Here is a 16,795-nt window from a genome sequence, read left to right as displayed (position 1 = left end):
CACAGCTGTTCCTCTCCTCTCTCTCTCTCCTCCCCCCCCAAACCCCCCCCCATGTGGATAGGTCTACTGAGATTTATACAAGAACTAGGTGCTACAGGAAGAATCTCAAGTGACCTCTTTCAGCCTTTGCCAACCTGTGGCCTTGCAGATGTGTTAGGACTACAACTCCAATGAGCCAGCCAGCGCACTGATGGGAGATGTGGTCCAAAACAACTGGAGAGCTCCAGGTTGACAAAGGCTGGCCTACTGATGATAAAACAGAGTGCATTTTTATTCCTTGTGCTTTTTTTTTTTACTGGAAAAGCATGACTGCTAAAGTTATGAACTAGATGTTGTTTGTACAGGATGTTTAGTAGTTGGGACTTCAGCATGTCCCCTTCACACCCTTTATGGCCTCCAAACTCTTTGTCTCTTAATATGTATTATTCAACCAGCACTTGTTCCCAGCATGTCTTTTGACTACCCTCACATCTGGCAAGTATTTCCAAATTCTGCAAATGCCTAGTTTTTGCAACTGGAATTGTGTAGGCTATCTTCTGCTGTCACAGGAGGCCATCTGACTGTAGAATCATGCTTTTTAGATAAGCAATCTGTAGCTCCATTCTAGGCATCACCCTTCCTTGACCTGGTGCCCTGCTTATATTTTGAGCTCCAACTTCCATCAGCCCCGGCTGGTATGGCCAATGGTCACCGATGATGGGAGAGGAGACCAAAACATCTGGAGGACATCAGGTTAGAGAAGGCTACTAGTCATGTTTATTTGTAACTAAATTTCATTGCATTCAATAGGCCTTATAGTTTTTTTGCCCCCAGTGGATTGTTGCCTTTATTGCATTTTGTGACAGACACACAGGAAAACTTTCTGGGTGTTTGCTAATGGGAGAAATTACTGTTCTAGCCTAGCTGTACTACTGGGAGTGGGTATCAACACCACCTCCATGCCACCGTATTGTGCAACACTGCTGTATTTATTACAAAACCATTTATTTTACTTAGTTTGTGAACTGATGTGGAATGTCCTCATGTTGGGGCGGCAGTGCTGGGAAGGATTTTGTGACATCTGAAAATGCCTGTAACCCAAGTGAGCAACCCAAGTGAGCAACCTCAAATTTGCTAACATCTCAAGCTGTGACAGGAAGACCATCATCAACACATCCTGTCACTGTGCGGTTTAGATATGACTTGAGGAGTTTCCTGAGACCAACTCCAGTGAAAAAGCCATGATCGTGGTTTCTACTGAAGGCTGCAATTGCATCTGCCAGGGTCTACCTGCCGCTCTCCAGCTGTGTTGTCTGGAGCTGATGAAACCTGTAGTCCAAAACAGCTGGAGGGCAGCAGGTTGGCAAATGCTGATATACTATTTATTTATTCAATATATGTCCCATCTTTCCTCCAAAAAGGAGCCCAGTATGCTAGATTGGCAGCCCTAGCACAAGTTCAATTTACTGCTCTATTTAAGGGATTTTTCCACCTGAAACATCCTTGCCACAATGACTGCACCGATTTTTACATATTAATTGAGCCATCAGGGCTCAGAAAGCCAAGAGGACACAACAGAGCCTGCCCGTTTGCACATTCAGGCAGGAGTCTGAACATGCATGAAGAATGTGAGAAGAGACCTGCATCTGGATCAGACCAAAGTCCTGTCTCACAGTGGCCAATGAGATACCTACTGGGAAACCCAACATGTAAGGCCCGAATGCAACAGGACTTGCAGCACCTACCATTCCCAGCAACTGGTATTCAGAGTCATGCTGCCTCCAATATAGGAGAACCTAGCCATTGTGGCTCGTAGTCATCGATAACCTTCTCGAATTTGTCCAAAGTCATAGAATTGTAGAGTTTTGTAAACCGCCCAGAGAGCTTTGGCTATGGGGCGGTATATAAATGTAATAAATAAATAAACTAAACAAATATAGGTGCTGGAAATACTACATTTGGGGCTTTTAGTCTTTAAAAAAAGGCAAATAAGGATGCATGATAGCATAAAATTATGCATGGTGTGGAGAAAATAGACAAGACACTTTTCTCCCTCTCTCACTATTTATTTATTTTATTTATTTAAAATATTTATACCCCGCCCTTTCTCAAAAGACTCAGGGCAGCTTACAATTAAAACATAATTAGACTAAAAACCAAAACAATTAAATCAAACAAAAATACAATTAAACAGTTAAAAGTACATTAAATCTTAAATAGATTAAAAAATGATAAACATTATTAATTAAAAGCCCGTCTAAACAAAACAGTCTTCAACTGGGTACGAAAAGACGATAACGAGGGAGCCGTACGAACCTCATTGGGGAGAGAGTTCCATAATCTAGGGGCAGCCACTGAGAAGGCCCTATGCTGTGTCTGCGCAAGAAAAACTTGTGAAGAAGATGGAATAGAGAGAAGAGTCACACCAGATGATCTCAAAGGCCGAGCAGGTTCATAAGGGGAGATACGATCTAACAGATAGCCTGGACCTAAGCCGTATAGGGCTTTATAGGTCAAAACCAGCACTTTGAATTGTGCCCGGAAACAAATTGGCAGCCAGTGGAGCTGGTACAATAGAGGGGTTGTACGTTCTCTAAGTCCAGCACCAGTTAACATTCTGGCTGCAGCTCTTTGTACCAATTTAAGTTTCTGAGCAGTCTTCAAGGGCAGCCCCATGTAGAGCGTGTTACAGTAGTCTAATCGGGATGTAACTAGTGCATGTGTCACCATAGTCAAGTCTGACAAATCAAGGAATGGGCGCAGCTGGCGTATCAATCTTAATTGAGCAAAAGCACTCCCTGCTACAGCAGAGGCCTGTGCCTCCAGGCTCAAAGCCGAGTCCAGGAGTACTCCCAAGCTGCGGACCTGTGATTTCAGGGGGAGTGTAACCCCGTCCAGCACAAGTTGGATCCCTATTCCCCGATCCGCCCTCCGACTGACAAGGAGCACCTCTGTCTTGTCAGGATTTAATTTCAGCCTGTTCATCCTCATCCAGTCCACCACTGATACCAGGCATCGGTTCAGAGTCCGGACGGCTTCCTTGGTTTCATTAGGTGGAAAAGAGAAGTAGAGTTGGGTGTCATCTGCATATTGGTGGCACCGAACCCCAAAACTCCGGATAACCTCTCCCAGCGGTTTCATATAAATATTAAACAACATGGGGGACAAAACTGAACCCTGAGGGACCCCATAGGTCAATGGCCAAGGAGTCGAACAGGCATCCCCCATGACCACCTTCTGGGTTCGCCCCTCTAGAAAGGACCGGAGCCACTGGAACACCATGCCTCCAAGTCCCATCCCAGCAAGGCGGCCCAACAAGATACCATGGACGATGGTATCGAAAGCAGCTGAGAGATCCAGTAAAACTAACAGGGACACACTCCCCCTGTCCAGTTCCCTGCGTAGGTCATCCACCAAGGCGACCAAAGCCGTCTCAGTCCCATGACCGGGCCTGAAACCAGATTGGAATGGATCAAAGTAGTCTGTTTCATCCAAAAACCTCTGGAGTTGGGTAGCCACCACCCGCTCTATTATCTTGCCCAAAAAAGGGATATTGGAGACTGGGCGATAGTTAACTAACAGTGCAGGGTCCAGGGAGGGTTTTTTCAGTAAAGGTCTTATTACTGCCTCCTTTAAACAGGGCGGAATTCTGCCCTGAAACAAGGAGGCATTAATCACCTCCGTGGCCCAATCAACCAGCCCCTCCCTGGCATTTTTTATAAGCCAGGAAGGGCAAGGATCCAATATGCAGGTGGTAGGACACACCCCTCCAAGGATTTTGTCCACATCCTCGGGTTGGACAGGCTGAAAGGAATCCATTCTAATCAAACAAGCAGGAGCCATAGCTGCATCCCCAGAGACTGTATTAATTTTGGTGTGTAAGTCAGAACGAATCTGGGCAACTTTCTCTGCGAAATGCCGCGCAAATTCATGACAACGGGCTGCTGAGTGGTCATCATCATGGTCACACGGGTCGGAGCTTAAAAGGCTCCTGACCACTCGGAACAGTTCTGCCGGACGAGACTTGGCAGACGCGACAGAGGCAGAGAAGAAAACTTTCTTCTGAGCCCGAACTGCCATAGAATAGGTCTTTAAACAATCCTGTGGGAAGATTCAAGTCAGACAAAAGAAAGTACTTATTCACACACCACATCGTTAAACTGTGAGATTCATTGCCACAGCCATCAATTGGGATGGCTTTAAAATGGGATTAGACAAATTCATGGAAGATAAGGCTATATACGGCTACCAGTCATGATGGCTATATTGTCTCCAGCATCCCTGTCAATAACAGTTGCTGAGAATCACAAATGGGAGAGGGACATATTGTGCTTACGTCCTGCTTGTGGGCTTCCCATAGGCATCTGGTTGGCCACTCTGAGAAATGGGATGCTAGACTAGACAGGCCTAGGGCTCTTATGTTTTTAGACATGGATCCTTGCCTGACAGCCTCTGGAATACACCTCAGTAGACTTTTGGGGTCTAGTCCACAGGCTGCCCACTCTCACTGCATAACTTACTTTCCTATCAAGACGTGGAACAACTTAAGTCAAGCGTAATTTTGCAATACAAAATATACTTATAGGTGAAACAACTGAAGTTTTCTGGGACTCTGTGGAATTGGTGGATGGCCGGTTTCTGTTCTGCAGCTGCTTGAGATGTTTTTATGTCCTTGCATATGCAATTATGAGCATTTATGATGGGATGTAAGAAGTCACAGAAGCTATGGCACCTCTTGTTGTAAACAGTCTCAATTGGAGCTGCCATTGGGGTTTAGATTAAAGCCAAGGGGCAGGGTGCTGATTTCTGTAAGCTGCTCTGAAGGCCTTTTAGGCTAAAGGGCAGGCTATTGTTATATGCCTTCAAGTTGATTACGACTTATGGCGACCCTATGAATCTTTTTTGGATATATTCATAGGCTTTTCATGGTCAGAGGTATTTTTTTTTTTTTTCAATAATTTTTATTCAGATTTTCATAAAACATACAAGACAAAATCATAAAACATTCAAAGACAAAAAACAAAATCAAAAATAGTTAAACAAAAAGAAAAAAAGAAAAAAAAAAAACAAAAATAAAAAATAAAGAGTAAAATATTGACTTCCCATTTGTCAAAGATCAAATCAGTTATAAGTCTATAATATATAACAATCCTGTCTCTTAAGTCATATTATAAAATCACTTTCCTCCAGTAGTTATCTTACTTAATCATCAAATCTCATAAACATTACTTTATTCTTTCCACAAAAAGTCAAAGAGAGGTTTCAATTCTTTAAGAAATATATCTATCAATTTTTTTTTCCAGATAAGCATATCGATTAATCCATCTCATTACTAATTATGATAATCTTATTGTCATAACCATAGTCAAAATAAACATTTCAATTAATCCATCACATCAGAATCTGTTAGGTTCAATAATTTCAGTAGCCATTGTTCTATTATCTCTATTAGTTCCATTTTCCATCTTCCATCTTCAGTAGTCCTGTTAAGTCCAGTAATTTCAATATCCAATCTTCCATTATCAGTATTCCATAATAATCTTGCTGTCAAAGCCATAGTCATATAGTAAGAGTCTGATGGGGATTACCTCTATCCCAAATATTTTCTTGCCATCCATTCTGAATAGGTTGCTGAAATACTGCTGTAAAATCATATCTCTGTTCTTTTTTTCAAAATACACTGGGTCATCTCTTAAAAGTTTTTCCATTGTCACATGGCTGCAGATAATTCCATAGATTTTCTCTATATTGGGCTCCATCACATCATTCCAGTCCAGAAGATTATCCATGCCATTGATAACTTTATCTCTAGAGTCTTCATTCATTTCTTCAGAGATAACATTGAGTTCCAAACAATAGATTTTATTTCTAAAGTCCATAGACTCCAAATCTTGTTCCTGTTCCACGTTGGTTCCAATCTCCGGGATCTCCTCTCTCACAGGGACCCCTATTCCAGTCTCCAGGGTCGCCTCTCTCACAGGGACCCCTGTTCCAATCTCCGGGGTCTCCTCTCTCACAGGGACCCCTTCCAGGGTCACCTCTCTCACAGGGACCCTTATATCTTTAATCTCCTGCTTCATTTTACTCAATTCAATTTTCATTATCTCAATCTCATCCATTATTTTCTGAAACATAGTTATTTCCAGATTTTCAGCCACTTTCTTAATTGCCATTTTAAAAGAAAAATATAGGAAAACCACTTCTTATTTCAGCAACAATTGGGTTAATACTCCAAACTTGGTGACATCACAGTATAAACAGAGCAGACAGCCTTATCTCTCCAATAGTTAAGTAAACAAAATGCAGTTCCCAGGATCGAAACAATTAATGGCAATCGTCAAGAAACAGATTCGTCAAAATAAAATAGACCAAAAAGAGAGTAGTCTCAAAACAGTATAGTATTTTTCAAAATAAAAATCTGGAATAGAAATCCCTCTTCTGTGTATATCTTTAGAATGCAAATCCAGGACAGCTTTTTGCAACAAAAACAGAGATAAGCTATTAATTAGTGCGTAGCAGAGAGAAGTTATGGCTCCCCAGTGAGATGTCAAAAACTGATCAATCTGGCAAATCTCTTTTAAACAGCAACAATTTAAGTCAAGTAAAAGAAAAATATAGAAAGAAGGGTGCTTGCCTGTTAATGCGTTCTCTCTTAGAAGATAAGGTGAACGTTCGCTTTATCAGATAGAGCTTGCTGTTAAAAATCCGTCCCACTTTCGTCGGCTGGACCTCGTCCCATAAATTAATGAGATCTGGTCGTCCCAACAAAAATAGGCTTTGAGGTTAATCTCTTCGTTTCTCCCTACCCGGGAGAAGTTTAATCAGTCAAAAAAAAAAGAAAAAACTGACTGATATATCTGAATAAGCTTCTTTTGAGGCAGGAGCCCGTCTCAAAAGCAGGCACAGGCTAAGTCACCCTTCCCGGAAGTCCATGGTCAGAGGTATTGAGAGGTGGTTCACCATTGCTTTCCTCTAAGCCTACGGCACCACCGGTATTCCCAGGTGGTCTCCCATCCAAGTACTAACCAGGCCTGACCCTTCTTAGCTTCTGAGATCAGATGAGATCGGGCATATTCAGGGTAGTATGGCCGTAGAAAGGACAGGCTATGAATCCTTTAAACACATAATACACACATATATACATACATAAATATATGTACTATGGTTTTCATGGGACCCTGTGGATCTTTCAGAAGCTCTACATAGCTGGGTGAAGTGTAGTATGGATTTCTTGCTGGTTGTATGAAGCTCTGCATGGATAGTTTCTACATACAATTTCCTCACTAGGTGGCACTGGACTTAGTTGTACATCTCAGTAGAGTCAGGAGTTTCCTGTTGCTGTTCTGTCTTGTCAGAGACAATAAGATTCTTGTCTAACTTCCTGACTGATATGTCCTCTAAGCCTCTTTACATGGTGTCAGATGTCAAGTTTAAACCTACAGATTCCCAACAAGAAAAAGAAAATGGCACTTTCTTGTATCAGAAGTGTTTTGACTTTAACAATGCTGTAGTATGGCCTGAACAGAAAGATTTGCTTGCTTTAATCCAGCCAAAAATCTCCACTAGATAGAAGGAATTGTGCCAGGAAGTTCATTCAATTATACCATGGGGAAAGGAGTCAGTAATATGTATACATCCTTTTACCTTTGCTGAAAAGGGCCATTAGCACTGAGAGTTATAATGCCAATTTCATCCCAAAGAGGAATGTGGCTTACGACAGTGGTTCTGAAATGTTTTTGCCTATGGACCACCTGAAAATTGCTGAGGGTCATGGTGGACTACTTCATGATTTTCCTGCCTGTGTCGGGCTGGTCCCAAGGGGCTCCTCCTTAGGATGGGTGTGTAGTGGTTCCACGATCTGTGCTGTGGGTTGCGGGAGGAAGCTTCAAGGCATTCTTCCCCCACTGCTGTGCAGGCCCGCAACATCTAACTGCAACATGTTCTGCCTACCTCTCCCTTGACATCATGTAAATGCTGGTCGCCAGGGTCGGCGCCAGGCATGCCGGGCCCGTCATGCTGTGGGCGCAAGATTGCCATCAACCAAGATGGCAGCTGAGGTTTCCCTAAGGGCCTGATGCCTCTGCCGCCATCTTGGTTGATGGCACTCATATGCAGCAGTGGGGGGTACCTCGGAGCTCTCTCCTACGATCTGCAATGCAGGTTGCAGAACCGCTACCCACCCATCCTAAGGAAGGACCCTTCAGGGAGAGGGGGGGGCTGCATGCATGTGCCGCGGCAGGCTGGTGCCGAAGGCTCTGGCATGCCTGACACCGGCCCTGGGTATGATTTTAACTGTATTTTTATTGCTTCTTATATATTGTATTTTATTCCATAGAATTCAAATTGTAATACAATAAACACAATGTAAGAAATAAAAGATACAGTTAAAAATCAATATGAATATTTAATGTGATGGATGTCCTATCTCTCATCTTCAACCACAAATCCTATTTCATGTGATAGACTGCCTGAATGAACCTCACGGACCACAGCTTGGGAACCCCTGGTTTATGAGAAGGTCTGCTTCGATCAAAAAGTTCAAAAGCTTGGGGAAAAATAAGATTCATCAGAACCAAATGGCTATTCATGGAGATCCAGAACTTCAAGAAGTCTTGTTTACATTATATCAAATCAGGAGGGCCTAAATACCTTAGCAATGCTTTGGAGATGACTAGAAAATACTTTGCTGACAATGGAAAACTGCATTTTGCTTAATAACAGCATGGAAATGCTTTGCTGTACCCCATAATCTAGAAAAAAATCCTGGGCATCAAGGTCTAACCAAATGCCACAAGTAAGCCAAGCAAACAGCAAGGACATAAAGAACAGATGTGATGGTGCTAGTTTATGGGTTTCTATATAGCAGTGTGCAGTGCTTTGAGGTGCTGGTACTTACAACTTGATAAAAGTGCCGTAGGTGCCAGAACAAGATGGCTGCCATGGGCAGCAAAAAAAAAAGAAAAAAGAGGTGACGGTCTGTACCAGTGAGTACCATCACACAAAAAAAGCCGTGACTGTGTGTATTCTAATTATTACATTCTGCAGGGATGTAGGGTAACTTTGGCAGTCCTATGAAATTGGGGGATTTCTCTCTAACCCTCTACAGCAGCCTTTCCCAACCAGTGTGCCTCCAGATGTTGTTGGACCACAGCTCCCATCAGCCTCAGCTACAATTGCCAATGGTCAGGAAGATGGGAATTGTAGTCCAACAACATCTGGAGGCACACTGGTTGGGAAAGGCTGCTCTACAGTGATTTCCTTAAGGTTTGGATAAGTGTGTGTGGTTTTAAGAGATTCTAGACTCTAGTCTAGAGGGATGAGGGGTATATCATCTAGTTTTACAGCTTTTGTGAGGAAGATGCCTATTTCTTCTTTTCCCACAGGCACTGGGCTGGCTGAATTGCAGATTGTTTAAAATTTGGTATTTCCTCTCTCAGTTTTGTGATCTGTCTCCTTTCAACACACCCTCGTTTCCGTGTTGTTGTTGTTTTGTCACCCTCACTGAGGGTTTAACAGAAAGATGGGCTAAACATATTAAATAAAATACAAATATTAAATGTAACTGCCTATATTTTTATACGTAGTTTTTAAAACCCTCAGATTTTTGGCTGGTGAAGAATGGAGGAATTGGCAGCAGTGTCAAATTTTAATGTTCCTTTTGTACAATCTATGACACATTCCGCTCTTCATCAAGTTCTCAGGGCAGCTTTTCGTTTTGAAAACTGATAAAAGGGGCCTTCCTTTCACACAACCCTCCCCCCACTCTCAAGGTTGAACTGAGCCTTTGGGCCGCTGGGTCAGGCAACAACCAGAACCACAGACAATAATGGGGCGTCCCGTCTCTTTTCCGCTTGGTTCTGTGGTGATGGTCTGTTCCAAAAAATCATAGTAGGGGGGTTCGATGGAAGGTGCGGAAAACCCAGGAGAAAGCATCCTTCTGCCGTGTAAAGGAGGGGGTGGTCGATGGTGGGGGGGAAAGAGGGAAGGGCACGTGGATTGTGATTGGCTAAGGGAGGAAATAAAGCCTGAGGGGCGATGCTGAAGGCCCTCTACTCACCTCAGGGAAGGCGCCCTTCGCGTAGACTAAAAGCAGAGATGTTTTCCCGCAGCCCCCGTCGCCCACCACCACCACCTTCAACGTCTTCTTCTTCGCCGTCGTCCCACCCTCCGCAGGCGGGCGCTCGCCTTCCTCAGAGTCGCCGCCCGGGACGGACCCGTTAGCTTCGGCCATCTCCACCCACCCCACGCCCTGTCCGCTTAAAAGCGCGGGAAATAAAAGAGGCGCTTTTCACGCCTGAGGGGGACAGCGGGGCAAAGGGAAGAAAGGAACGCCGACGGTTCCCTCCGTCTTTCCCTCTCTATCAACCCGACTCTCCTGGGGACGGTAGAAGCCGCCTTGTCGTCGGCTGCTCCTCTGTCTTCCTTTCCTTAGACGGCCGGTTGAGACAGAGGAAGAGGCGTCGGATGCGGTCGGGCGCCAGCAGCGGTTCCGTGAGGTGAAAGGCGCTCTGAGCTCAGCCGATGAAGTCTTCGCTTGCAGAAGGAGGGCCTCTTCCTCCTCAGCGTAGCCCTTGCTCAACGCTTAAGAAAGCAAGCACACACATACACACAAGCTAGCGACAGAAAAGATTTATTAATGAGCCATGACGTTGTGCCGTCAGGGTGCAAGGCGCTTTACAGAGGAAACCACACGCCGGGAAGTTCTGAGGAGCTCGCTATCCAAAATTCGCCTAGGAAGAAATGGAGGCCAGGGGAAGAGTAAAAGGGAAAAAAACACCCACCCAAGAACGTAGCCAGCCTAAAAGTTAGGCCCCCTCAAAAGAAGTAGGGGGTAAGAGAAAAACTTGATTACTTTTTGTAAAAAGAATTAGGGGGCAAGAAAATTTTAGAGGGGGGCATGCCCCATCAGCTACGAGTCTGCAGCCACCTGTTAAGATTTTTTAAAAATCTCCCCCCTCTATCCCCCTTTAGGATGCACACAACGCGGTGAGGAGGTTTGGGAGTGGAAGAAGCTGAGAGCAATGCCGTCGGGAGTCTAGACCAAGAGGCAGGGGCACCCAAGGCGGAATGGTGAAAGAAACCAGACTAAGATGTATCCAGACTCAGAGGAAGGCAATGGTAAACCACATCTGAATACAGTACCTCTTACCACAAAAATCCTATGAACAGAGTATCCAAAATGCAACAGGTTGCCATAAGTCGTAATCGACTGGAAGGCATATAACAACTCCAAAGAGTTCAATGTGGTGTATACAGTTCACTGTCCCTATCCCCCTTCTGGGGCATTTTTAAGGACCTTGGGTTTCGTTTTTAGGATACTAATCCCAGAGACGTTTAAATTAACAAGAAATGTAAATACACACCACAAGATTAAAATTATAACTAGAGAGAAAAAAAATACTAAATGTAAAGAAAAGAAAAGAAAACCCTAACCATCTTTGCCATGCCTCTCATTAGCTTTACTTAAGGGTTTTTTTTAATACTGGGGTTTTTTTCCCTAATGGCATTTTGGATATTTACAGTTATTTTAATGCCTGTGAGCTGATTTATTTGAAAGATGGGGTTTAAATTATTAGATTAATAATAACGGGAGCCTCAACCTGGACTAAATTTTGGGCTAAAAGGTCATAAGGAAATTTGTGACCATTTAGTTATTTCTAATAAGGATATGAGTCTATTATTTAATTAGACTTTTTAGTTAGTTGCCAGCTGAAGTGACTTACAAAGATGTTAAAAATAAAAAAAACTATAAAGACACCACAATAAAACAACAGCACCACCCTCATGTGGCCACAAGAAGCTTTGGCAGCATATTAACATACATCATCTCAGTCTATCAAATGCCTGGGAATAAAGGTAAGTCTTTACTGTAACTTTTGTTATTTTTGGTAATGGGCCAATATAACTACCTACAATTTTTGTCAACTTTTTAAAATAGGCATTTTGAATCACCCAAAGTCAAAATCAGGAGAGCGATTTTATTAAAGGCAGGCGCGCGCGCGCGCGCACACACACACACACACACACACACACCAGCTGAAATGTCCCCAGCAGTGCTTAAAATGTATCTTTAAAAATTAAAAACTGAGGATTCACCCGGAAGCCCATCTGATGTGTAGAATTTGGTTTTAGTTAGTGATGATGGGGAGAGTGCAGTTTTAATATATCCAGAGTAACTGTGTGAAGCAGCATGATCACAAGATGCAGTGACAACAATTAGCACAGCTAGCTTTAAATAAGGATTAGGGCAAATTTCATTAAGGTCTATCAGTAGATATAACTAAATATCAATAACTCAACATCAATAACTAAATTAGGGCATAGTCTGAAGGAAGTTGATAAAGCCACCTTGCTGGGGCTGATAAGTGCCTGCATGGGAGACCACTTGAAAATCCCACGTATTCCGCATTGAGCCCCATGATAGAAAAGTGGGATGTACGTGTACTGAATAAAATTAATGGGTTTTTAAAATGTAGACACACAGTGTATCTAGGGTCAATCAGAATGGTCTTCATCTACATGTTCTACTTGTGAGAACCATTATCTAGCTAGCTCCTCTTTGGAAACGGGCTGAGTTGAGGAGGTTATATATAAGGGGCTAAGTGCCTCCAAGCATGTTTCTCTGATTAATTTTTGTCCTTTTGAAGGCTTCCTCAAAAACACTTCTTATGAACCTGTTGTGTAAAACTACCACTCTACAGGGTGTTACCATAATTCTGCACATAATGGCTACCTCCCTGTGTTTTAGCCACTTTTTGTTCACACTGTTAAAGACCAAAATATTGCTCAATTATGTTACTTAAAATGTAGATTGTTTTTCTTATTATTAGCAATAATATTGAATGTAAATCTTAGATTGATTTTTGTTGAAATGTAAACCACTTTGAGATTTTTTGAAATATAAAGTGGTGTACAAGTTAAATAAATAAATAAATAAAATAAAATACTCAAGCAGTGTTTCCCAAACTCTCCTACCCCCAGATGACTTGAAAATTGCTGATGGTCTTGGTGGACTACTTAAAGGATTTTTTTGCCTGTTGCAGCAATTGTAATGCACTGTGCTAGGTGCTGGATGACTTTTGATTGTATTTATTTCTTTTCTTGTATTTTATAGTTTTACAATGTGCATTCCATCAAATTAAAATACAATAAAATACAATTTAAGAAATAAAACAATAAAAATACAATTAAAAATCAATATACTTAATATGTACATGCCACATATTACCTCTATGAAGTAATAATTTTGTTTTCTTCAGAAACACAATCTGTTATAACTTCAACAAAATTGCCATCCATACTGTAGCTGTTGCAACTTCCACAGGGGTCACTTGGTAACCTGTGTAGCTCTGAGGTATGTAGTCTGGGTCATAAACGCACCAGTGATCCAAGCCTACCCCTACTGAAAACCCAACTGAATGTTGTCTCATCCCTCAGTGTAGGAATTTCTAACATGCTGCTTCTGCAAGATATGCAACACGAGGCAATTCAATTTTATTGGACCACCTAATAACTGGCAAGTTCTAAGTTGTAGTTGGTCAGAATGTATGAGGCCTTTTTCTGTTGCAGTGCCTAGACCTACCCAAGCAGATAAGCCTACTATCCACCTTATTGGCATTCAAATGCCAGCAAAAAATGTATCTGTTCCAGTAGGCTTTAGACCCAGTAGGAACTCATTTTATCACCTATATCCCTTGCTTTTTGAAAACTGTATGTTTGCCCTTGCATTTTAGTATTTAAAGGTTGACTTTTTATTGTTAGCTTTCTTTGATGTTCCTATGATGCAGAAAGGTGGGATTAATTTTTTTTAATAAGATTAAAATTAAGCTTTTGAGTTAAAGGACCCCTCGATAAGCAGAATTTGAGTTGCAACTTTCTTAGCAATTTTAAAACTGGTTAATCAATTAAAAAGGCACTCCAGATTGCTTCTAAAAGCAACTTTTTTTAGAAGTGCACATTTTTTCATATAACTACTTACAAAAACTATAGATGGCAAACAAGCTGAAAACATATTTAATCCCCTGCCTAAAGAAAGTTTAGATGATAGATGACATTGTAGAAGCACACTCTCCCTTCAAGTCTCACAGCAGAGGGAAGGCCTCTTCTAAGATGGCACCTATCAAATAAGCTTTCTTTAATCAGGTTAATTAAGTGAGTTCAGAGCTGCACAGCAATTCACAGTAAGTCAACAGCAATTCAAAGTCCTGATGTGCTGTGCTGATGGGGTGTGACTGGGGCAGAGGTCTGCTTCCAGTTCACCACCTTCTGCCAGCAGGGGGACTCTGCCATCCGTAGGCAAGCCCCAACAGCAAGGAGCACCCCAATGCACCCACCCAAATGGCAGGCGGGCAGAATCTACTACTGGCAGTAATCTTGCAGGCGGTAGCACCCCCCCCCAAATAGGATGCTTGGGGAGCAGGGCCAGCACAGGATCCTCTGGATGCGGTGCTGACTGTACTTCATAAAGCCCCACTCTTGCTGGCCAGGTTTAGGATTGCAGCCTTATGTAAACACTTCACTTCTAGAGATTCACATATACACATATAGTACTTCATTTATTCCATGCTTCTTGCAGCTGTATGTGTGAACATATTCCACTGACAGATGCTGCATTTTGTGGTAACTTCAGATTTACATTTTGATCTCTGCTGTTGCCAAGTGTTGAATGAACCATCATACCTATGTCATTAATTTGAGACTGTAGTAGTCATCACCTGCCAAAGATGCATTGTGAACCACTCCATAGTGTTATCTAAATCACAGCATTTAACATTAAGTGCAGGTACAAAGAGTGTGTGTTGCTGATAGGAATTTCAAAAGGTCACATATCCTACACATTCAAAATGGCTTGCTACTTACTCTTTACTAATAAAAATCCTGCCTAATAGGAAATAATTCACTATTTCTCTCCTTATAGGATCAAACGTTAGGGGTTTGCCCAATTTGCCATTCTTTAAAACTCTGAAAGTTTACCCCTGAATTTTAAAAGCTCAGACTTACATGTGGTTGTATACTTGCTTGTACCACTAGATGGCCTTCTAGATCTGAACAAAAAACCCTCAGTCTTAGAGTTGATGTCTATTTTGACAGGTAAATCACTACAAAAAGCAAAAGGCAGCACTTAGGAATATGTTAATTGTCCAGAAGGAGCACAGGGCCAGAATCCAAAGTACTATGTACTTGTCAAACAAGGTATTGGACCTGTTTTCTTTAACAGCTTCTCCACAGGCAGCATGGCAAACCATTCCTGAAAATTGGGGGGTTCCAAAACCAGCTTGCAGTATTTGTCAAAAATCCATTTGGCACACATGACCCTTGAATATGCTCTTTGGGTCCCAGTAACAGCAAAGATTAAGAAGGCAGAAGGAATAACTCTTTTTCTGACTCACCAAATGGGTTTTGTAATGAGGAATATTTAAAACAGGTACAAGCAACTTTTTCAGTATTACTACCCTATACCACTTTAAGGACTCTGAGCTCCTGGGAGGAAAAGTGTAATACAGATGCCCCCCACTCCACTTTATCCTCATAATAACCTTTTAAGGTAGCTTAGCCTGAGAGTGACTTGCCCAGCTGAGCTTCATGGAAGCATGAGGACTTGAACTCCTCTTCCACTCCTAGTTTGACACTTTATCCACTCCATCATGCTCTCCTCTGACCATGGCTAGATGTTTTCTGCAAAGTGTGAATGATAATGCTGGCAGAGCAGTGGGCCCTTTACTCATCTCAGCAAATTTCAACCTACCACCACAGTTAGCCTAATCTGATTTACATTTAAAGTAATATGCAAACTTCAGTTGGTGAATCTGTTGCACTTTTTCTACAGTATTCATAACACTGAGACCAAACTCACGATCTTCACTTATCCTTATGTCTGTGAGGTATTTTTTTTAAGGACTGATACTTTAAAATATTTAGGAAGAACAAGTTGAAGCTAATGTTGCAGTCATATGTACTTAGCTAGGATGCACATGAACTCAGTGGCTTCAGTTCCAAAACATGTACAGAAATCAGCCTGCACAGCAGCAACACTTAAAAATATTTTTGTAAGTACGTATGATTTCAGATTCCTAATTTCTGGCTCTGAAATATTTTTGCCATTGCTTTCATCCCCTTTCTAAATGATCAGGCTATAGTGTTGCTTTTTTTAAACAGGAATTTCAAGCAGCAGACAGCCCTGATACCCATTTTTATGGATAGCCTTTTAGTTACAAAACCAAAGACACATGCTAAGCATCTAGACAGAAAGAATTACAGTTTTGAGTTCTGTATAGAGCCTAAAATCCTGTGGCTACTTTATATAGTGGTTGGTTTCAGGGGACAATATTCAAAAATGGTAAAATGTTCAGTTTAAAGTATTTATATGCAATTTTCAGCTTGTTACAAATGCTAACCACTGCTCTTCACAATAAATCAAACCCATAGTCAATGTAATCCAGATCTCATTCAAAATAGGGGGGGAAACTTCCAGTAATGTCAATCTATTAATTATTTTGAGCATATAATCACTGGAACTAATGGAAAATCTGGTTTTCATTAACAATATATTTATGTCCTCCTTCCTTTCTTTTCACTAGAAAAGACAATAATGCTGGGAAAAACAGCAGGGAGTATTTATTTATTTATTATCATTATTTTTACCCTGCCCTTTTTCCAAAACTGGAACTCATGGCAGCTTCCAGATAAAAGCACACACATAATTAAAAACATACAAAAGTCTAGATTAAATTCAAATTAAATAATTTACAGTATTAAAACCATTCATACATACAGTTAAAATAATTCAAACTCAGTTTAAAATAATACAATTAGACAA

The 16,795-nt window shown here is 41.7% G+C and overlaps 1 protein-coding gene and 1 pseudogene across 3 annotated transcripts in view; both read right to left on the bottom strand.

Annotated features, from left to right (window-relative positions):
• Nucleotides 1-16,795, bottom strand: part of RHOF (ras homolog family member F, filopodia associated) — a 44,641-nt gene that overhangs the window by 14,255 nt on the left and 13,591 nt on the right. The window contains exon 1 of one of the 3 annotated variants that reach the window (XM_061602824.1): nucleotides 10,037-10,457. The exons of the other annotated variants lie outside the window; for them this stretch is intronic. Coding sequence (XP_061458808.1) covers nucleotides 10,037-10,210 — 174 coding nt within the window. The 5' untranslated portion in view covers nucleotides 10,211-10,457. Of the gene's footprint in view, nucleotides 1-10,036; nucleotides 10,458-16,795 lie in introns of those variants that run through there. 3 annotated transcript variants of the gene reach the window in all.
• LOC133373586 (5S ribosomal RNA) lies at nucleotides 6,955-7,075 on the bottom strand (annotated as a pseudogene).

Source organism: Rhineura floridana, chromosome 19 (assembly GCF_030035675.1).
Source record: "Rhineura floridana isolate rRhiFlo1 chromosome 19, rRhiFlo1.hap2, whole genome shotgun sequence".
Taxonomy (NCBI): domain Eukaryota; kingdom Metazoa; phylum Chordata; class Lepidosauria; order Squamata; family Rhineuridae; genus Rhineura; species Rhineura floridana.
This window is presented reverse-complemented; position numbering and strand designations above follow the sequence as displayed.